The sequence below is a fragment of the Hylobates moloch genome, unplaced genomic scaffold, assembly GCF_009828535.3.
Source record: "Hylobates moloch isolate HMO894 unplaced genomic scaffold, HMol_V3 SCAFFOLD_2, whole genome shotgun sequence".
Classification (NCBI taxonomy): Eukaryota; Metazoa; Chordata; class Mammalia; order Primates; family Hylobatidae; genus Hylobates; species Hylobates moloch.
This window is the reverse complement of record NW_026652277.1, coordinates 145,690,494-145,713,441: the sequence shown is the minus strand read 5'-3', so window position 1 is coordinate 145,713,441 and position 22,948 is coordinate 145,690,494. Positions and strand designations below refer to the sequence as shown.

General features: G+C 34.8%; 1 protein-coding gene across 9 annotated transcripts in view; it reads left to right on the top strand.

The window, feature by feature from the left end:
• PTPRK (protein tyrosine phosphatase receptor type K) overlaps positions 1-22,948 on the top strand; it is a 557,269-nt gene that overhangs the window by 440,154 nt on the left and 94,167 nt on the right. For all 9 annotated transcript variants that reach the window (XM_032158857.2, XM_032158849.2, XM_032158831.2 and 6 more), the window contains exons 11-13: positions 2,451-2,556; positions 14,376-14,649; positions 16,615-16,651. In XM_032158857.2, the coding sequence (XP_032014748.1) occupies positions 2,451-2,556; positions 14,376-14,649; positions 16,615-16,651 (417 nt within the window). The remainder of the gene's footprint in view (positions 1-2,450; positions 2,557-14,375; positions 14,650-16,614; positions 16,652-22,948) is intronic.

Here is a 22,948-nt window from a genome sequence, read left to right as displayed (position 1 = left end):
TATTCCATTATGAGCTATAATTCCTTGGAAGAGCATTTGATTTATCTTAATATTTCAATAAAAAATTAAAGTATCATCCATTATATTATAAAATAATAACGTTTTAAAATTGCAGTTTTCTTTCCTGAGAACAATTACAAATCATGAATTTAAAAATCACTTTACCAGAAAATAAGACTTGGTGATGTTACGATGCACTGAGATAGGTTTTCTACCCTCTGGAATTAGCAGTAGTGCTATAATTGAGTAAGATCTATCAAGAGAGACAGCTACAAAATTTATATAAACTTACAAAACTGAGAACATTGAACAAATGTAAATTTTTGAGAGCCATAAATGTGTTTGTGTGTGTGCGTGTGTATGTCTCTCAAGGCTCAGATACTGTGTTTGTGTTGAACATAAAGTTTATAAAAAGGACCAGAACATCCATCTGGTTTTTTCTTTTAATTATTCAACTTCACTTTTACTTGTATTAACCTAAGTGCAATGAGTACTTGATTGTACTTTAAAAACTTGGTTGCAATCACTTTATGTTGAGAACAATTATTAATCACATCTAAGATTAATAAATTTATGGTTAGTGTGGTTCTCAGCATTACTTGAACTTTTCAGATAATTTATTGTCAAATTTATTCCCTGAGTCCAGTAATTACATTTCTTAGCATTTAAAAAAAATAATTTAAATAACAGTGAAATCAAGTTATTGGAGGCATATCCATTGGGGGAATTATTTATACACACACATACATTCACATACACGTATATACACACATACATACTACATATTGTGCATGTATTAAATTAATTTTGTTGTTTCTGCTTCCTAAAAAACTCTCAGATAATAATTAGTCTTCTAATGTCACTGCTCCTTTTCTTCCATCTAGACAGTATTTTAAACAGATTATTGAAATATCTTTCTAAGTGGTATCCCTACCTTCAGACTTACCCAGCTTCACTGTATTTCTCTATCTATCTTTAATCCACAAATATTTCCTTCTTAAATATTTTCACAGTCTTGTGTCTTGTAATCAGCAGGATGAAGTCTAAAGATCCACTTGTTGTTGGCATTCAGGGTCCTTCTTTGCATGACTCCTCCCATCCTCCACTTCTCTCCGTGAACCCAAAGTTCCTGGCACAGCCAACGGCTTATAGCTGTTAAAATGTACCATGCCCTTTCATATTTTCTTATCTTCAGATATTCTGTTTCCTTTCTCAGAATTTTAGTTCATCCTTTCTCTTCCTGATGAGTTTTTACCCTTTTTTTAATATTTGGCTTAAACATCATTAGACACCCTGAGCCTTCTGGTTTCATCATCCCACTGCCAATGCTAATGAAAAAAGTGTGATCCCCACCCCCAGACCATCATCATCAACATCACCTGGGAACTGTCTAGAAATAAACATTGTCAGGTACCTCCCCAGAAATACTGAATCAGAAACTCTAGGGTAGAGGGGCTATAATCTCTGTGTTAGGAAGCCCTCCAGGTGATTCTGATCTTACAAGTTTGAGAACCACTGTTTTGGCAAATGGTCTTCCACTTTTGGCCACTAACATTTTAATATAATTTTTTGTGTATAAGACTCTTACTTTTCATAAAATGTGAATTCCTACTTTTAATTCTATAAATATCAGAGACCACGCTTTGTCTTTATATTCATAGCATTTCTCATAAAACTTGGCACATAGTATATATTCAGTAAATGTTCAATGAATATATAATGCACACATTTCATTGAGTATATACTCCTTAAACAGCTTTCTACATGGAAGTCACCCAAAGCTATTTGAGGTAACTCTTTCTCCCCCTCAAGATCCTAGTCCCCAATTAAGCATTATCAAATATTTTAAAAATTTATAAATTTATTCTTTTTAAGAATCTGGCAACTAATGTCCCTGATGAACAAAAACTAAGATTTCCATTATCATTCACCACACTTCTTGATATGTTTCTCTTGTGACCAGAGTTGTGAAAAACATTAGGATAAGAATATTGTGTCTTTCTACATTATAAGATCGGAAACGACACTGTTTCACCAGGCAGCCCTTGACCTCAGCTCTTGCTATTCATAGCTCCTCATCTCCTTATGTGACTCCATAAGCACTACTGCCCGGTCTTCTCAGTTACTACCTTCCCTTCCTCCCATCATTACTCACTTGAAGGTCTCAGGAAACTAAAAGGAAAGCATCTTCACAAAATATTTGAAATGTGTGTCATAAATTGCCAGACGATTATTTAAATTTCCACAGCAAATCTTGGTTTTCTAGCTTTTGATATTTCAAGTTCCCAGTGTTGAAATTCATTTGGAGATGTTACGCTATAAAACAAAATACGTTGTAGATAATTAGGTGAATTTTTTTTCCCTAACTTAAGATCATCTATTCATTCTGACCTATGATATATTACTGTAAATTAATTGAACCTTTTTTTATCTCATCAATCACTCATCAGCTCCAACTTTACCTGACTATGAAGGAGTTGATGCCTCTCTCAATGAAACTGCCACCACAATAACTGTATTGTTGAGACCAGCACAAGCCAAAGGTGCTCCTATCAGGTAAGAGGAGAAAACTACAATAGTTCTGCCTTATCCACAGGTATGTACATCCCAAGATGCCCAAGTATGCCTAAAACCAGAGAAAATAACAAACCCTATACAGACTGTACTATGTTTTTTTCTATATATGCAAACCTATGATAAAGTTTAACTTATAAATTAGGCACAGTAAGAGATTCACAACAATCAATAACTAATAGTAAAATAGAACAACTGTATATTTTAATAAAAGGTGATTATGTTCTCTCTCAAAATACCTATTATACTGTGCTTACCTATTTTTGGATGAGTTTGACGGTGGGTAATTGAAACATGGGTAACTGAAACTGAGATATAAGAAACTAGGTAGGCAGGGTTGGGGGGTACTTTTTCTTTTACTGTAGGAGTTAAAGAAAAAGGAGCCAGAAGATTGCTTAGCAGCTAATAAAGTGGTTCATTTCAAAGAGACATTCATTGGAGAATTTCTCTCAGGAAAGTTTTATTTTTGTTTAGTTTAGTTTGGTTTGCTTTGGTTTGTTAGTTTTTCATTTGGACAAAGCCTGCAGACAGACTTGTAGTTAGGAGCAAAATTCTAAGGGCATTTTTGAGATATTCATGCACTGAACCATTCACCTCTCTGTGCGGTTTGACTTAAGAGCATTGGCCTTTCCCCCCCACCCCCAGTCCCATTTCATTTCACTTCCTCTCTTGGTATCTATGTTATAAGAGCTTTGAAGATATTTGTCAGAAATAGGATGAGAAAATAACTCCTGTCCAATGCAGTAAATCAGTTATGAATAATTTCATATGAATGATTGAAAAATAAGAAGCTTTGAGGAAATAAAAGCAGAATAGTTATAACACATGAAGCTTATTTGACCTTTTAATTCCAGAATTGTTCCTTATCAAGTATTCCATAGTAAATTGAATATTCAGTTTGCCATTTTTTTTATCTTTTCAACAGTAAAGTCTCATATTATCTAACATCCCCATCTTTCAGAAAATTGTGAGCCATGTGATTGTTAGGAACTGAGTCAAATTGTTACAACCATTTTAATTTCTGCACATTTGTAATTAGATGAATATCCAAAACTTAAACAAGTTTCCATTTGAAACGTGATTTTGTGGACATTTTGTTATCAAACTTCTAATGAGAAATAAATGAAGGCACAGAAATCCATGTAGGCACTTCATAGTTGGTTTATATCAAGTCATTTACATATTCAGCTAAAAATAAAACTAGTGTTTGTTGTTTGTGTAAAAGGAATACATTTGACTTCATGAGCACATATTAGCCATCCAAATTACCAAAAATAATCCTATATCACTGGAAATGAAGAAATATTTTTTCTTAATTTAAAAAATGTATTGATAAAAGAATACAAATCATAAAGGAAACTCTTGAGTCTTGTCTGGCTAAAAATCATGAGAACACTATACCAGAGAAAAAGAGATGGCTGAGGGTGTACTTGTAATATAAACACTTATGAAACACTGGCTACTTGAAAATTCAAAGTAAGTATATAGTGCTGTTCATGAATCAATGATCTGTGAGTGAATCTGATTGCTGATCCAAAGTAGAAAGAGAAAATGCCTGCACTCAACATCTTTTCCTATTGACAAGTAATCAAGGTCATTCACATGTTCCTACCTGTGATAAAATTTACTTTTTAGGTGTTCATTTCTGTTACTGGTGCTTAAATCAGCTACCAGCTACTTGCATTTGTCTTTTAAGAGTTAGATATTTGGGTGAATTCAACTTTATTTTACGTAAGTTGCAAACACAGCATATTTTTATTATTTTTGCATAACTGTACTGTATAATGCAACTTACATTAACTATTCACTTAATCAATTTTTTCCACAAACATTGATTGATCATTTATTATGCCAGTCACTGTGCAAGGTGTTGTAAATCAAAGATAAAATGACCATAACGAAACACAGAATCTTTGCCCAGGTTTGTCATAGACCATCAGAGGTGCCTGCAGCCTTGTAAATCCTTTGCTCATAGCTGGTGTTCAGGAATTTTGTTAACTCAGTATGTTATTGATATACATTTTTAAATTTAAAGCCTTTTACTTTATTACCTTTATATAATTTCTAATGACCAATTAGAAACACTCATCTTTGTATTTGTTGGCAAGATTTTTGACCTTTTCTAGAATTGAGCCAGAGGCTGAGAACTTCAAATTATACATTGTTGGAGATTAGTGCTCAGAAAAATAAATTTAAATCCTGGAATATTACAAGAAGAAGTAATTTAATAATTAATATAAACAACAGATTTTTTTTTGAAGTGAATGTTACTACCAGGAAAATAAAATCTGCTTTCTAACTGATATGCTAATCCCACCAAGTCCATCTTTTAGTTTTTGTAATGACTTACCCAGTTCACCTACAGGTGGGTGCCAGGTGGTGGGACCAGACTGGTCTAGTCAAGTAATCTGGCTTCAGATGAGCCCTGCCTCCTTTACCCTCTGAATCCTTTGTGCTGTCTTTCTTTCCTCTGACCACATTCCTACTTTCAGTCTCCCTATCAGCAACTGTAGGCTTATCGTGAGGCTTATCTGATCCAGTGCCTTAATTTTTTGAAAATGAAGATTCAATTTAATGTAATCATTTTTCCTTACCATTGAGTTTACGGTCTGGTATCTCAAATCTTTGATTGGATTCCCATCACTCACTTCAAATGTACTTGAAGAAATTTTACTTTCCACTCAATTTTTTCTTTGTTTATGTCAGTCTATCAAAATCTCTTCTCTGCTAATGCTTGATGCTATTCTACTCTGTGACCCTTCCCCCTGCCACCCCGTCACCTTCCCAAATAAACCAGAACTACATATTACCCAACTAAATCTTCTGAGAGCATCCAGGAGTTAGCTTGCTGGCTGTCATAGACCCTAAATACTGGGTTCTGTCCTTCCCTAATTATGGCATTACTAGCCTTTGCCATTTTGCATTTCAACATCTGTTCATCCCACCTCCAGTGGAAATATGTATTCTTTCTGTCTGGTCTTCCTAATACCAAACAAACTCCAGTTCTACAATCCTCTGTCGTAACAACTAGGAAATCTTGTTATATAGAGTTTTCGTGTTTAGTTTTATTAGGAAAGCTAAAATCGCCAATGGATTCTATAAATTTGTTGACTCAATAACATTCTATATGTGCCAAGAGCTGAGCTGCATACTTGAAATAGAAATCTACTTAAGGCGATTAGTATGTGCATCCATGTGAGTGGTAGACTCCTAAATTAATGACTGGTAACAATGCTGTGTGATAAGTGCAATAATAACAGCTAGAAAATGTGGTGCTAGAGCTGAATTTGTGAGGAGAGGTAGAAATGAGCATGAACAAAGGTCACGATGCATTTACGAATTGCAAACAGCCTAGGTCATTGAGTGAAGGGTCTGTGAGAGAAGTGACAGCAGCTGAAGCTGGAGAGACAAAGCAGGGAACAAAGGGAGAGGCTGTTTAGTGCCAGCCCCAAAGCTGAAGGTGGGCACAAAAGGACTGTAAACAGAAGTTACCATGGGCAGTTTTACATTTTTAGAAAGATCACTCTGATAGAAACATAGAGAATGGACTAGGGAAAATCCAGAAGGCTGGAGTAGTCTGTGTGAGAAGTGCTAATGGGCTGTATTAAGAAAGTAGCAATGGCAATGCAGGCAAGGCTGTGTCTCCTACATAAGGTTTTAGATCAGTAGGGTGTGTAAAGCTTCGTGGGAAGGGAGTTTGAGTGGAGACTTTAGGTGAGAGAAGATGGTAGCTTTTATATTTGAAGTGGTAGCAGAGCAAAAAGACATCTCAGAATTCAAGGTTTTGTTTTTTGAGGTTATTAAGTGATAAATATTTTTAGTATTGCTACCCCAAATCAAAAAACTAATGCTCTCTCTATGAAAAGAGGAGTTATTTTGTGTATTTTGCCTACCTTATGAATATTTTCACCAAGTTTTAATCTCTAAGACATCATGGTGTTGTGTTTACATAAGAAGTAATGACCACGGTGAAAAATCCCATTCTGCATAATGCAGCACTAAGTTTCACCAACCACATTGTCCTTCTGTTACCCATTACTGCTTCCCTATGCTAATGTAGAACATGTGCTATGCAGTGCTGGCAAGTGTGGTTCTTTGACGAAATTAATTTTTGATTTTATAATCATTCTAAAAACTGAACATTGTTGCCTGACTTAAGTAGAACTTTGAATCTCCTTACCAACTTTTTAAGATCTATCCTTACAACTGTCATCACTTGACAATCATTACTGTATTCAAAATGAATATTGTCTACATTTAGAATCAATTCCTTAGAATACATAATTCCTTTTCTTTTCTTTCTAAAAGGTTTCTTCATAAATGAATTAAAACTCTAACCTGGAAATATATGATTACAAATTATAATGCATAAAACGTCCCATTTATTAAAAGATTGACCCAGTGTAGCTGTGTTTTCAAAGAATGAAAATAACAGCAGCATGTTGTAAAAACACAAAATAGTTTCTCTGTGGTGAGACTGTTTATTGTAAAGTTAATAAATGAATATGTATTTTATTTCAGCATTTTCCAATAGAAACTCTACCCATTTTGTGCTGCAGGAAGCTACCCATTCTAAGGTAGCTTTGCATTTCATAACATTAAGCACCACCTATTTAGTTTGATAATAAAAATATAGTCATGAAATAAAGTCAAAACCACCATTTCTGCCACAGTTAAATTAGGAAAAGAAATTGTCTGATGTTCTAAGTTCACTGATAGCTTAACAGACAAATGTATATTAGGGTTATATGTCTTTCTTGGGTCACATAGCTTTAAAATTTGGGGCTATCCTCATGCACCTGCAGAATAGTCTGTTTCATTACATAAATTTAAAGATACCAAATAGTTCTAATTTTCCTAACCACTATCCTGACCTAGAGCTTACTTGAATTCCAAATAAAACCATCTTGAAATTTAACTAGAGATGGAAATAATCTTTTTGCCCTATTTTATGGGCATAAAGGTCATGTGGTCCAATTAGATCAAATAGATGTTATTTTAATTTTATGTTTATTCTCTAGAATCATAGTAGGTAGAATCGTTATAATTTTTCTAACCAAAAATAGGAGGAAGTATGCCCTTCTTGTTAAATCTTCTTTCCGGCCTCTAGAATACCATAGTCCCAGCCCACAGCTTGCTTATGACCTTAGGAGAAGCCCTGAGCCAGACACGTCTTAGCTTAGCAACTCTCGAATTCCTGACCCACTGAAGCTGTGAGATAATGTTTGTTGCTTTGAGCTACAGAATTTTAGGGTAATATGTTATGCAGGAAGAGATTATACATGTACCCCAGTAGTATAAATCTTCTCTTTCTTCAGATTTCTGCCCAACGGATACTTTTATCACATAGGGATTTCTTGACCAACCCATATAAAATAGCACTCTGTATTCCCATCATTCCCTCTTTCCCTTAGCCTGCTTTATCTTTCTCTAGAGCACTTATCTCTTCTTAATATGTGTTGGTTTTCTGAATTTATTTTTTTTATTTGTATCTCACCACTAGAATGTAAACTGCATGAGAACAGACTTTTGCTACTATCTTCATTATTTTAACCTCAGTACTTAAAATAATGCATGACATGTAACAGATACTCAATAAATATTGGTGAACAAATGAACTGGAGCTAAAAATATAACGGCCACATTCTGTAGTAAGCTTATCATCTGCTAAAGAAAAGACATATACCTAAAAAACTATTTTTAACAGTATAATATCAAATCATATTTGTAATGTACCATGTTGGTACATGTAATGTGCCATGGCCACATACTGATGTATTGAATAAGCAATAAATATTATAAGACAGCAATGCTAGGTCTTTTGTTTTATCCACCCTAGAGTTTTTGAGAATACCATTTACAGTTCTGATCAGTGAATCTTTGGCATTATAATTGTTGTCAGTGGGTTAGGAACTAGATTAAACATGCATCCATGTGATTATGACTTCTACCCCCATGTCACCCTTCAATCATCCTCACCTTAAAAATTACTCCATTGCCTTTAGAAGACAGAGTACTGAGGAACGAAGATAGTTCAAGAAGGCTTCATGGCAGAAGTAGAAAAACTAGACAAGAAGGCAGAAATTCTTAACTATATGTTTAGTATATTTGGGTAACAATGGTCTTACCAGCTTCAAATGGAAAATAAATATCAGGAGATAAAACAAGAATGGAGATATAAGGTAAGGAATGTGGTAATTTATCAACCCCAGTGTAAAAAGTACAGAGTTTGACTTATGAAGGAATGGAAGAAATGAGGATAGAGTGAAACAGTATTTTAGAAGGCATTATTAAGAAAAATTACAGGGAGATAGAACTTGGTTAAAGATAGGAATTATTAAAGTTAATGCCAGGATTTTGAGCTGCGTTTATTTGGTAACTGTTAGTTTCTTTTACAGGGAGATTAGTCAGGAGAGAAGTAGCTTATGTGTTTCAGGTGTGTAAAGGTAAAGAACAGGGATTGGAGAGATAACCAGGGATGATAATTAAATCTTTACCCCCTGGAGCACGAAAATATTGGCAGTATGAGCAACCACAGCTTTGGGACATTGGGAAGACTGTTTATAAGAGAAATAGTAAAATATTGGAGTGAGATAATTTCTCCTAAAGCCTTAAGCAGACATTTTAAATTAAATTTGAGGTTGTTTATATACCACTGTATAACTTGTTATTTTGCTATCACCAAGAGGTTGTGCAAGCTAAAAGTATAACCATGTTCAGAGTATTTACTTAGTAATGGGCTTTTAAAGAAATCTATGGCAGGCCATTATAGGTAATTTTGGGTTCAGCCCCAAACTTTGTAAGCATTAAATTAAGAATACTATCTACCATATGTATCACATAGTCTCTTTTTAAGTAAATGGCAAAATCCCCTTATGCATTTTCTTTCTTAGTCTTACAAGGGGAAATTATATGATGAGAAGTCGTTATTTGGCCTCTCTAAAACCAAAAAAATGACTACATACCAATGTTTACTCAAATTAGATTACAAATGCTCCTCAACTTTTGATGGTTCAATCTATTATTTATCTTTAAAATGATGGTGCAAAACCATTGAAATTTGAATGTACTTCAAATTTTAATGTTGCTATTATCCTGGACTAGTGATATGTAATACATGAGATATTAAACAGTTTATTATAAAACAAGTTTTGTATTAGCTGATTTTGCCAACTATAAGCTAATGTAAATGTTCTGAGCACATTTAAGGTAGGCTAGGCTAAGCTAGATGTTCAGTAGGTTAGGTGTATTATATTCATTTCAATTTATAATATTTTCAACTTGTAATGGGTTTATTGGGACATAACACCATCATAAGTTGAGAAACATCCATATAATGTAGTAAAATATGTCATTTTAATTTTTTTAAAAATAAGGAAGTCTCATTTTGTGTACTGAATGAAGATTAATGATACCAATATATTGATTTAACCTAATTACAAAAATATTTTTGAAGTTTATTAAAAGGAATGGGGAATATATGAACTATGGGTAGAGTGATTAAAAATATTATGATGACTTTGGAATATTTTTAATTGCTAAAATACTGAGCTCACATAATATTTAGGTCTAGCTAGAGTTTAGTGCCATTAGGTAATTAGACAACCAGAAGAATGAAGAAGCACAAGCCCATTTCGTGTAATTAGTCAACTCACTTCTAATGTGATTTCTCATTTCTTATTTCGTCTTTTAATTAATTTGTATTGATAAATAAGAAAATAACAAGGGCAGAAACAGATTTAAAAATTGGAAATGTGGTTAGAGAACAGCCTCTCAGATTGAACAATGAAGGAAAGATAATTCCTTTTAAACATGGACTATTGTGACTTTTTGTTATTTTTATAGCTGTTTTTCACTAAATGGAAATACTTCTTAAAGACTCACCATGATTACAATTGACCTCTGTGTGAGTTATAAAAACGCCTCTTCAATGGGCATGAAAAAGGTAGAAATAGATGTACAAAGTGATGCGTCCAGAAAGACACTGACTAAAGACTGAGCCCAACTAAGGAGAGTAAAATGCCACTAGAGGATTTTGAAGGATACTGGTACAAGGAAAGATACTTTTCATATCTTCAGTATCTTCAAAAGGTAGCATGCTGAGGAGGTCCAGAACAGAAAGATAGCAGTACAGCAGACAGGTGTATATCAAGATTTTAAACTGAAAGGGGTATTTCTGGGTGATGTTATAGCAAAGTAGTACAATTTCAGTTTCGTTTGGGTGTAAAAGCAAAAGGGAGTATGAGAGATGACTTTAAAAGACTCTGAAGATCTACTTCTGGGTAGCTGTCTCAGTCATTTTAAATGCTTACCATGGACAGTCACACATTCCCAAGTGGACAGAGTTTAAAAGAAAGTATATATTTTAGTTTTGTTGTTGTTTTAAACTGTATCAAACTTGAGAGGGGCAGAAAGCATTCTAAAGATGGTAGAACACTAGAAATTTCAATAAATAAAAGTGAATATAAGGTCTGTGAAAGCCAGGTTTTTTTTTTTTTAACCTCTCTATCCTCAGAGCCTGCATGATAGCTGTTAAATATATAACTGTTGAATGAAAATGAATTAATGGATACAATGTCACAGGAAGAAAGGTAAATGAGAAAATTCTTACTCTTCAAATAATGTTCAGGATTTTTCAGATGAAAAATGTACTTTCATGGAGAAAGAAAAAGAGTATCTTGGATATGTCCTAAGCAAAAATATCAACAGAAAAGGCAAAAGCAATGTATTCATTTCACAAATACTTAAACATCCGTTATCCTATTTGAAACCACATATTCCAGTGTGGTTTCAAATAGGATAATGGGCGTTTAAGTAAGTATAATATGTGAAAGTGTAATGGCTATTATATCAGCTTTTGGAGTTAAACATATTTGGGGTTAAAAAATGTCTAGAAACTGAGGTGAATGTCGTATCATGAAGACATTTCTCCTGGTATGAGTGGTGGTAGAGTGGGAGGGTTATAGAGTGTGGTGACCAGGTTATCTCCAACTAGCTTTCTATCTAATGTCACTCATTGCACAAAGAATGTTTTAGAAAATATGCTTGGAAGCCAGTTCTCAGGAGTCTTTTTGTATGTATGTGTCTTAGTCTGCTCAGGCTGCCATTACAATATACTAGGTGGCTTAAACAAGAAATATTTCTCACAGTTCTGGAGGCTGGGAAGTCCAGGATCCAGGTGCTCTCGAATTTGATTCTTGGTGAGGGCCCCTCTTCTAAACCTAATTAGTTTCCAAAGGCCCCATCTCCAAACACTATCACTTTGAGAATTAGGGTTTTAACATGAATTTTGGGGGCGGGGCACAAATATTCAGTTGGTAACACTATAGTATAAAGTAGAGAATGAACAAAGTGAGGCTTCTGGTTTAAGTTTTAAGGGGAGCTCAATTTTTCTGCCTCTGTTTCAGTAGTAACAAAAATATAATACTTCATTTCTGTAATGACCATTCAAAGAATAAATGAATAATATTGGTAGAGAAAAGATATATAAGATTAAAGTGCATGGCACTGTAATTTATATTTGTATATAAATTATGTGGAAATCATTTTCTTAATTCTTTATGAAACAAGCATGTCACTTGTATTTTAGAACTTATAAAATTGAAATAATTTATCTTTCATTTAATTGAGAGTAGTGCCAACTCTGAAAGTTCAACCCAAGGTGTTGATTTTTATTTTCTATGGGACCATACTGAAGGCTCTTTCCAAAGGAGCCTATTGCACCCTTTCTTCCTTTACTCTTCTCCAACACTGGCAATTTACTTTGCTCCTCATAGATCTGGATAGACAAGCTGTCTTGCATGAAGTATGCTTAATTTGTAATGTAGAATCTCTGTCAATGTAATAGAATTAGTTAAGATTGAATGTTCACTAGATTTTCCGTTTTTTTTTTCTAGAGGTGTGGGATAATTAATGAGGAATCTGTTTTTAAGGATTAGATTAATGATTAACAAGGATAGGTAATTATTATTATTCTTTAGGGCAAGAATATAAGGTTACATTTGTTTGGAGAGCATGTATGAGGGAGTTTATATGCATATGTGGATGTATCCACAGAACATGCAAATATATAATATACAAATATGAATTATAAATTTAAAATAAAACATAGCATATGTCAGCTGTGATCATTCTCGTCTTTCTCCAGGGCTATACGTATGTATTTTCTATATCTTAAAATTGACAAGTGCCTGCTCCATGGATGCCTCAGAGACCATGCATCTTGTCAGTAGCATTCTTAGAAGCTTAGCAACCCAACTTGGCAGAGGTATAGGGAATGATGCAGCACATATAATTTGAAATAACATAGACTTCTGCCTTGCTTGCTCAAATCACAATTTCTGACATTAATACAAGTTCTGTTATGTTTTAAGAGGAAATGAGATGGATACCAACCTACTGATTTATTAGCAATATTTTAATGGAAAATGGGAGCTTGAATAATTAGGAAGAAAAGAAAATCTGTAATTTATCAATTAAATTATGATTTAACTCTTTCTTCTGATGTCCTTTTGTTTAATCTATGAAGATCTTTTATTTGTAGGTATAAGAGTTTATATTAAATTAGAATTTTATACCAGAGTCTAAACTGTTTTAATTTTCATAGATGCATGTTCAGTGTATCTCTTTCTCTCTCTCCTTCTCTCTCTGTCTTTCTCCCTCCCCCTCTCCTCCACTCTCCCCTCTACTTACCCACCTCTTTCTTTTTCATGGAAGTCTTTTAAAGAATGTATTCTATTCCTCCTGGAGATCCATTGAATATCAATATGCAGCCCTACATACAATTTATGTTCAACTTACATAAGATACCACATATATTTTTCCAGAATTTTTAGGAATTTTAAAACATTTTAAAATATATTATAATAATAATGTCAACTTTCATGGTAATATTTTACCTGAAAAAATTTTAACGTAAAGAATTTTCTACTAAAAAAGAATATTGTTAATATACCAGTTTCAGAGTTGTTAAAAAATATTGTTAGCCGTCGTGGGGATCTTTATTTAAATTTGCCTTGTTTTTTTTTTTTTTTTTTCTCTCCTTTGTAAAGTAATTGCAATTATAGAAAAGTTTTAAGACTTAAAGATATCAGAAGGTTTAGGTTAGAGCTTTAATAGGCCAAATGCCATCTGTTTCTACAATTTGTAACATTTTATTATTAACAACTCCAGAAGAAGGAGGCGGTCTATTTCGGTTGTGAGGACAGATTTCTGTCCATCTGTGCCCGTGTTGCCGCATGTCACTTGTATTTTAGATCTACATAGCTCCGAGCCAATGTAGATGCTGTGGCAAGGTCAAGAGGTGGAGAAGCCTGTCAGTACATTCTGTCTCTGAGGCTGTGACAACCACAAATGGGTGCTTCTAGCACCGCCCTGAGGCAGTCATTCTGTTAGACCTTGGAGCTGGACTTTCTGTAATAACATTTCAAGGGAAAATGTTAACTTTAAACATTTAAAAATATCAGACAAAGAACTGAATCTATGATGTGTCTCTGGTTAATGTCAGAATCCTTATTAGGATGGTTCATTCCTCAACATTTAAAAATGTTGAAAGTCCTAAGGTGATTGTTCTTCTTATCAGTTTCTTTGTAACTATGGTGATGTTAGGGACAGCAGCATCTATGTGGATTTTTCATTTTATTGCGAAATAGCTGAAAAGAGTGTACCAGGTTAAGACTAACTTTAAATACTTTGAAATGTGGTGTGTTAATAGTCAACCCCTTAAAAAAAAATCTTAGTATCTCAAATCTCTAAATATGTCTGTATATATGTGTGTGTGTGTTTTTTTCTTTTCCCCAAAGTGCTTATCAGATTGTTGTGGAAGAACTGCACCCACACCGAACCAAGAGAGAAGCCGGAGCCATGGAATGCTACCAGGTTCCTGTCACATACCAAAATGCCATGAGTGGGGGTGCACCCTATTACTTTGCTGCAGAACTCCCCCCGGGAAACCTACCTGAGCCTGCCCCATTCACTGTGGGTGACAATCGGACCTACCAAGGCTTTTGGAACCCTCCTTTGGCTCCACGCAAAGGATACAACATCTATTTCCAGGCGATGAGCAGTGTGGAGAAGGTGAGCTTCCTCCAGGATTTGCTTTTTCCCTGCTTTGAAGAAAAGCTGAAGTCAAATTTTATAAATACTCAGTAGCATCTGTCAAGGAAAAAAAAAAAAAAAGAAAAAGAAAATTTGCATGTAGGGGGTTCTGTTCTCAACAGTGTGCAGTTTTGGGGCTACAGTAGGGCTGAGGCCGCACGCCAGTTCCCTTTCACAGGGTTCCTGTTTCCTAGTAACTGCTTCTACTCGAGCCTTCCTCAGGAAAGCCCACAATAGCAATTGAGAGTAAAATGATTTGAAAAGGTGGGTGTGCTGCTGCCGGGACTCCACCCTCAGTAACGATCAGGCATTGTTCTGTCTTCCTTGCTCAGTGGTGGCACACTTCGAGAGATTAAATTTACTGCAGGATAAACAGAATGTGTGTTCCACAGCAGGCTAATAAAACCTTATAAACTTTTCAGGGTTTTCAAGCCAAATAGTAAATAACAAGTAACAATCCTCTGATTACAATGTAATAGGGCGCCTGTGGTATATCTGACTGAACCTAGACAAAAGGCAGCCTGGCGATGACTGGCTGCTGAGCCATTACAGAAGGCTGCTCTCTGTTTCCCTGGTTGCCCCTCCTTTTCCCATTTTGGACACAGTAGTTTTTGAACACTGCCGCTGATCCCAAATGAATATTGAAGAGGAATACACACCAGGACATTAGAAACGACTGGCAGTTCCATATGTGAGAAAACAACCTGGCCTTTCATGCCTCATGCTGTTCTCTTTGGAAGATTTTCTTTCCTAAAACTTTATTTATTTATTTATTTATTTATTGGCAGACAGAGATAGGAGGGAAGACAAATGTTGAGGATAGAAATTTTCACAATTTGAAATCCAATAGAATGATGACATTTAATGGACTTAAAGCCGTATAGGAAATTGCTGGGTTTATGCAATTGAGTCCCTAAGGTGAGCACCTGGGAGTGATACGTGATATACAATTGCATCAGTCATATTATATCTTAGAAGAGTTTAATTGGAAGACATAACAATCCTTTTGCATTTCTCCAGGGGCCGTGAGAGCTTTGGGTATTGATTAGCTGCTTTTGAATCAAAGCTTTGTTGTTTGCTTGCCTATATGGTTGGCTTGTAGGTAGCAAATAAAAAGGCCACAGCATCTTCTAAGATGTGCTCCAAAGTCAGAGGCTGCTCATGGTTGAAGATGCTCTTCTCGTTTACCTTTAAAGATTGTGTATTCAGGGATGTACACTGACTCAATTAAGTCCTAGAGGAGGAAGAGTGGGGCCAAAAGTAGCTGGCCAGGGACATGTGTCTCCTACTGCCACCTGACAGCATTAAAAATAATCATATTTTTTTCTTGTCCTTTCCTACTGCTTCTACTTTGTATACCCGCTCTGTCTAGCAAGAGGAGGAAAATTATCTGTGCTGAGAAACATTTAACTCCTAATAGCTAAATTAAAAGAAAGAAAGAACAGATAAATTACACCGCAACTATGATGTAATGTTTTGATGATCTTTCTAACTGCTATCATTTAGCCTTTTAGTCATGCTAGGATCCAAATGAAAGTATGTAATGTTCAGCTTTGGTCTGAGTCTGCAGTTCTCAGATGAAAATTAAATTTATATTTGGACCTGATTTTTATTAGCTTTGCAAATACATTTTTCTGATAGTTTACAAAGAACTGTGCATGAAAATAGAATGCTATGCTACTTGTCACAAACTAACCTGTTTCATTGCAAGGTAAAAACAAATATTTACGTCTCTATAAAAACTAAAATATTTTTCAAAGTTCTTATTTTAGATTTTTAAGTATCCCTAGGGAGGCATATTTTTTAAAGTTCTCTTAATATTAAAATTCTGTTGTTTATAATCCCTTTTTATGACCCCAGATGGATCTTCATAATAATTATAATTTATGAAACAGGAAAGATTATCTGTACATTGACTCTTTTTTTTCGTTTTTACTCTATCAGGAAACTAAAACCCAGTGTGTACGCATCGCTACAAAAGGTAAGAGGTTTGCTTTTTTTGCTTGTTTTAAGTACACTCACCTCCTTTCTAAAATGGAAGGACTTTGTTCCCTGCTTCAGGGCTAAATATGACATTTCTTTTATAGTTAGTTCTGTGACTCACTTGGATGTCTTTAACAAGTAATGGGGTGCTACTTCCCATCCTCTAGTACTTGACTGAAGGAATCTTGTTATGATAATAGGAAAGATCTAGAAAACCCTAGAAGGACTTATTTCTGCCATTTAGTGTCTGAAAGGTCTTGTGCTGCTGATCAACCAATATCTTAGGAAAAGGTCAGCAATAGCAGATGAAAATAGCAAGTTGCTTGTTTAAAAACCTGTATTACTTTCCATCGTAGACAATCAAACATAAAAAGAACCAAGCTAATTCATGTTTATATAAGATTATAGGGATAGAGATTGGTCCATATCTTCATCAGTAGTGCAGTTAGATTGAAGATCATTTACTTTTTTAAAAACTTATTCTGAGAAATCAGATCTGTGATGACTAGCTAAGAGCCAGGGCAATTCCTGCTGACCTGGCATATTATGGCTTAGCTGCCTAGTTTCTTTGACAAGAGAAAACATTTGCATCTTTGAATGAATATTTAGAGTTCCGAGTGGGGGAAAGTCTCCTACATTCTCTGTGTTTTTAATTCGTTATTTAAGAGTTACTTGACTGTGCCAACAAAGGAGAAATTGCTACTTGGTGTATTCTAGCAAGAGAAACATGAAAAAGCTGTCTGCATGCAGACGTGGGCCTCCTCAAAGGGTTGGTTCTTTGGGTGGTTTGCTGCCGGAATTAGTAGCAGACCTACATTTGTGTCCAGTAGTTGATTCATTTGGGGTAAAAATGAATGGCCATATTCTGTTTGTACTGGCATCTTTCCTTACATCAGTTTTCTCCATCTAATCATCAGTCTGCCCAATCAGCATTTGTGCTTTACTCCTGATTTGTAAGGCAATAAAGAAAGACTTTCTCCTTGACTCTTGTGAATAATAAAGAAGCTTTATGGAAGAGAAAAAAATATACTTTTTCAATTCACATATGAAGATTCCTTTTGATAGTTTTTATTTAAAAAAGCAATTGTTAAAGAGAAAATATACACAGATACATATGATGTATAAGGATTTTATTTTTAAAATTTAGCTTATGGATCAGGAACGAGAGTTGAAGTTTTTAAAAGATAATAGAAGAAGGCATTTAGGTCTATATCACCTGTGTTTTTCCAGATTTAAAGTAGAACCAAAATTGTAAAAGGGTCCCACATTGACCTCTGAAGTTCTTTAGACATGTCATGCTATGCTTCTGTAACTGAGAAATGATAGCTATATATTATCCTAACATAACTTTTTTTATTCAGTTATTTCATTATTTGCTCTTGCCTGAGATGTTTGTGTCCTTTTATCTCTCTCTCGATACAAATTTTAACAATGACAAATATCACATGATATTTAAACTATAGGAGGATTGAGATCCTCGAAACAGTCTTACCATGTGGCATAGAATAATTGACAGAAACTTTGAAGTGGTAAAAAATAGTCCATTATTTGTCTAATAATCTAGCTCTGCTACACTTCTGGATCTCAGGAATGCAGTGTAGTGTGGTGTAGTGAGTAAGAGAAAGGACTCTGGCCTTATACTATCTGAGTTCAAATATTGACTGTGTCCCTTAGGAATTTTTTAGTATTGAGAAAATTATGTAAACCCTCATTCCAAAAATTAAATAATAGAGTACTTACACCTTCTTATTGTTGTGAGGATTAAAATATATATAGGCCAGACACGGTGGCTCCTGGCACTTTGCAATGCCAAAGTGGGAGGATAGCTTGAGGCCAAGAGTTTGATATCAACTTGGGCAAAATAGCAAGACCCTGTTTCTACTGAAAATTAAAAAAAAAAAAAAAAATAGCCAGGCTTGATGCAGCTCGCTGTGGTCCCAGGTACTCGGGAGGTTGTAGCGAGAGCATCGCTTAAGCCCAGAAGTTCCAGTTTACGGTGAGCTATGATCGTGCCACTGTACTCCAACCTGGGTGACAGAGTGAGACCCTGTCTCTAAAATAATAAAATAAAATATATATGAAGTGCTTAAATAGTGCTTAACATATTATAAACAGTACATGTGTTAACTATCTTATCATTATACTAATAATTTTGTACTTAAGAGGGACATAATTTATGTTACACAGTTATGAATGAAATATATATAAAAACAAAACTAAATTTTCGGGATCAAGATTGCTAGGACAGGGGAGAAACTAAGGGTTTTTTGTTTGCTTGCTTTTTAATGTTGCTGCCCAGGTCTAATATATTTTCTTCTCTGAACATTTAGCGTTTTTTCCACATATGAAAAGCTAGCCCTGTTTCTACAAAAACTAAAAAAAAATTAGCCAGGCGTGGTGACATGTGCCTGTAGCTCCAGCTACTTGGAAGACGGGAAGATTGCTTCAGCCTAGGAATTTGAGGCTGCAGTGAGCTATGATTGTACCACTGCACTCCAGCCTGGGTGACAGAGTGAGACTCTGTCTCAAAAGAAAAAAAAAAGAAATGAAATGAAATGAAAAAGAAAAACTACCACATTTATTAAAGTAACATCAACTTATTGCCTGACTACATTTTAAACTAACATGCAAGTATGGTCAGCTTTGGTGTGAAATTTTTCAATATGAAAATAAAAAGTTTCCTGACAGGGCATTTTGAAGAAACATTTAATAGTCAAAATGGCATAATCATATGACTGGGAAGAGGCATGAAGGAACCTTCTGGTGAAGGAGTGGTTCAGTATTTCACAGGTGCCTATGTAGGTAAAAATCTGTCGAACTGTACATTTAAAATGTGTGTACTTTACTCTTATAAATTTCTGTGTGGATATGTAGGTAGATAGGTAAAGTATTTCCCAATATAAAAAAATGAATTATACATTAAAAATTGCGTGACCAGAGTTAGAAATAGCACTGAGTATATTATAGAGGAGTCTCTGGAGTTCAAAAGGCTCCCCTTGCTATCTTCAGTAAAGGTTTCCTTCTATTGGACGAGGTGCATTTTCAGTACATAAGCCACTTTCAGTGAGAAGGACAACCCTGCCCAGGAATCCCTGGGCTGAATGAAAAGGGTCTAGAAAGGACTTTTCTTAGTCCTGGATGACTCCTATGGGCAAGTCTTGTGTTCCATGTGTCCCACAGCCAGACCCTCCACTGTCCCCCCCCCCCCCCCCCCTTTCCAGTGTCAGTTGTGAGTACTGAAGAGCTAGAACCTTGCTTTCCTAATATCCTTTGTATTTAGATCAATTTTGCTGAAAAGAACTTAGTTCTCTGGAAAATCTGGTGTCCCTCCGTAAGACATTCCAGTTTGTAGTGTGACCTTTTACCACACAAATTTTCTGTTCAGGCCATATGCAAGAGTCTGTTGTTTTTTTTCTCATTTTTTTGAAAACTTAAAACATTCCAAATGTAGTCTTGGACAAAGTACCTTGAACAAAGTGTGTGTTTCTCTCACTCACTCTCTCTTTCTCTGGAAATTGTTTTTCCATCCCCTTTATTTTAGAAAAAGTTGTATTTTGTATGGAGAAGCCAGAGTTCATTGTTACATGTTAGTATCATATTTAAATAGAAAATAAAACATTTTACTAAAACAAAAAAAAAATACTTATTTAGCCAAGTTTGAAACTCTGATTTAATAGTCTTATACATCACTGTATGCCAGGGACAAGTACAGAGTGAGAGTCATATTAGATACAATAAATATTTGTTGAGTTGGTAATTGAATTTGAACAAAACGTAAGGTAGATGCTTCAGCTTTCATGTTTAATCAAACAAGTTACAGTACTGTCTGCAATTTTGAAAAGTATCAGAGCAATATGTGAGTTAAGACAAATTTATTAAATAACTAGAGTTGTTTTTATTTCTTTAACCGTGCATTTATATTGTAATATATATTTCATATTCTAATATAGAATACTTTTGCCAAAGCTAAGACTTTATTTTAGTAACAAAGCAGTCAGTTTAAAATATAATCTATAAACTAATGTGAATTAAATTAAATTTAATCCTAGTCTGTGTCTATATCAGTTTTATTCAAATGAGTTTGCTTCAGCTGAATTCTGTGATAGGAAGACAGTTTAGCTCAAATTGTCTTTTCATTGTAATTACTGCTATTCTTATGACCATATTCTATAGCTTCTTTGCTTTCCTGGTACTCACATTTCAATGTGAAGGACCTATTCAAGTGAATTAACCAGAATGAATGAGTTGATATATTAGAGCACAGAGTCCAAAGAGAATCTAGCTATTATTACCTCTTATTACTTAAATTCGGGATGCAGGACATTATGATGAGAGATTAAAATTCTATCAAGTGTCATAAGGATGGACATAACTAAGTGGCATAAGAATGTACCATGTTTTGCTAATGAGAAACTCTGACTTCATTGGTGGATGTCTGTAAATTTTACAGTCAAAGTAGAAATAATAGTTCTGAATATTTTTATAGTTCTCAAGCATAAGATCAGAACTAGAAATTAAAAAGGAGTAACATATACAATTTTCAACATTCGTCTTTTCCCAATATCTTGAATTATTCTTAAAGTTGGTGGCAGTTCACCCATTACTGCTCTATATCTGGAATACCCTGTGTCTAACTGTTTTCATCTTTTTTTTTTTTTTTTTTTTTTTTGAGACGGAGTCTCGCTCTGTCGCCGAGGCTGGAGTGCAGTGGCGCGATCTCGGCTCACTGCAAGCTCCGCCTCCCGGGTTCACGCCATTCTCCTGCCTCAGCCTCTCCGGGTAGCTGGGACTACAGGCGCCCGCCACCACGCCCGGCTAATTTTTTGTATTTTTAGTAGAGATGGGGTTTCACTGTGGTCTCGATCTCCTGACCTTGTGATCCGCCCGCCTCGGCCTCCCAAAGTGCTAGGATTACAAGCGTGAGCCACCGCGCCCGGCTACTGTTTTCATCTTAATTCGCTTCAAATTGGATCCCGGAACCCCTCTTTCTGCTCTCGTTGCTAATATAAGTAGACTCTTCTCCACCATGTTCCTAGAGAAATAGCCAAGTCACCGAAGCAGAAAAGATATGAGTTGAGGACCTTCGAAGGTGCATGATCACTGTTTTCATCCCAACCCCAAGTTAGATGAAAGTTAAATATTTCTTTGCTTTAAAAGTAACAAACTATTATTGTTTGCATATGGAGTATTACTAGTCTAATAATTTTTGACAGAATGATAACTGGGATGCTAGGATATAGAGAGAAATGGAAAAAAATAGAACCGACCTGAAGATGATTCAAGCATTTTGCTTTTATGGAAATTAAACTGTTTTATGATAAGATTTCTGACCTATTACCCTCTCTTTCCTGAGAAGCCTGTTGCAGGTACCTTACATTTATGCCCACGTCTACAGGAGAGAAGTGATAACATTCATTCATAAACTGATCAAACTGTCACTGTTAACTGTGGAAAGGATAGAGATTCTAACCTAATTTATAATGCTGTAATCACATACTTAGAAGAGACTGGAAAAACATAAATTGGTACAACCTAAGGGAACTAACTTATAATCCATTTCAGAAAAAAATTCATGAAGCTAGGTGGTTATATCATCAATATTCAAAAATCAATAGCATAACAGCAACAAAACAGTATTTTAAGATGATGTCATTTATAATGTATCTTTAAAAATTAGAGTAGGAATATATCTGGCGAAAGATAGATTACACCTCTACACTGAACACTACAAAATCTTATTGAGAGAAATTAAACAATACCTAAATTAATGGGAAGACACACCATGTTCATGGATTAGAAGATTCAATATTGGTAAAATGTCAGTGCTCCTATATTAATGTATAGACTTAAAGCAATCAAAATCCCAATTTTGTTAAAAAAAAATTAACAATCTGATTCTAAAGACAAAATGGAAATGCAAAAGAATAAGAATATGCAAGGCTACTCTTAAAATACAGTTCCTGGATGTTATCAAGGCCAATATAAAGTTATAGTGATGAAGACAGTGTGGTAATAGCACAAGAATAAAAATTCTGACCAGTGAAAGAGAAACTCCAGTAATAGATGCACACACACACATTCACCATTTTTTATGACAAAGGTAAAACTGTAGGGAAGAGGGGAAAGGATACTGTTTTCAATAAATGATAGTTTTTCCATATCTATACATTATATCTTGACCCCAACTCACACTATATAAAAAATATACAGCTACATATAAGAGTTATAACAATATAGTTTTTAGAAGAATATAGAACATATTTTATGATGTTACAATAGTCAAAGATTGACTCCA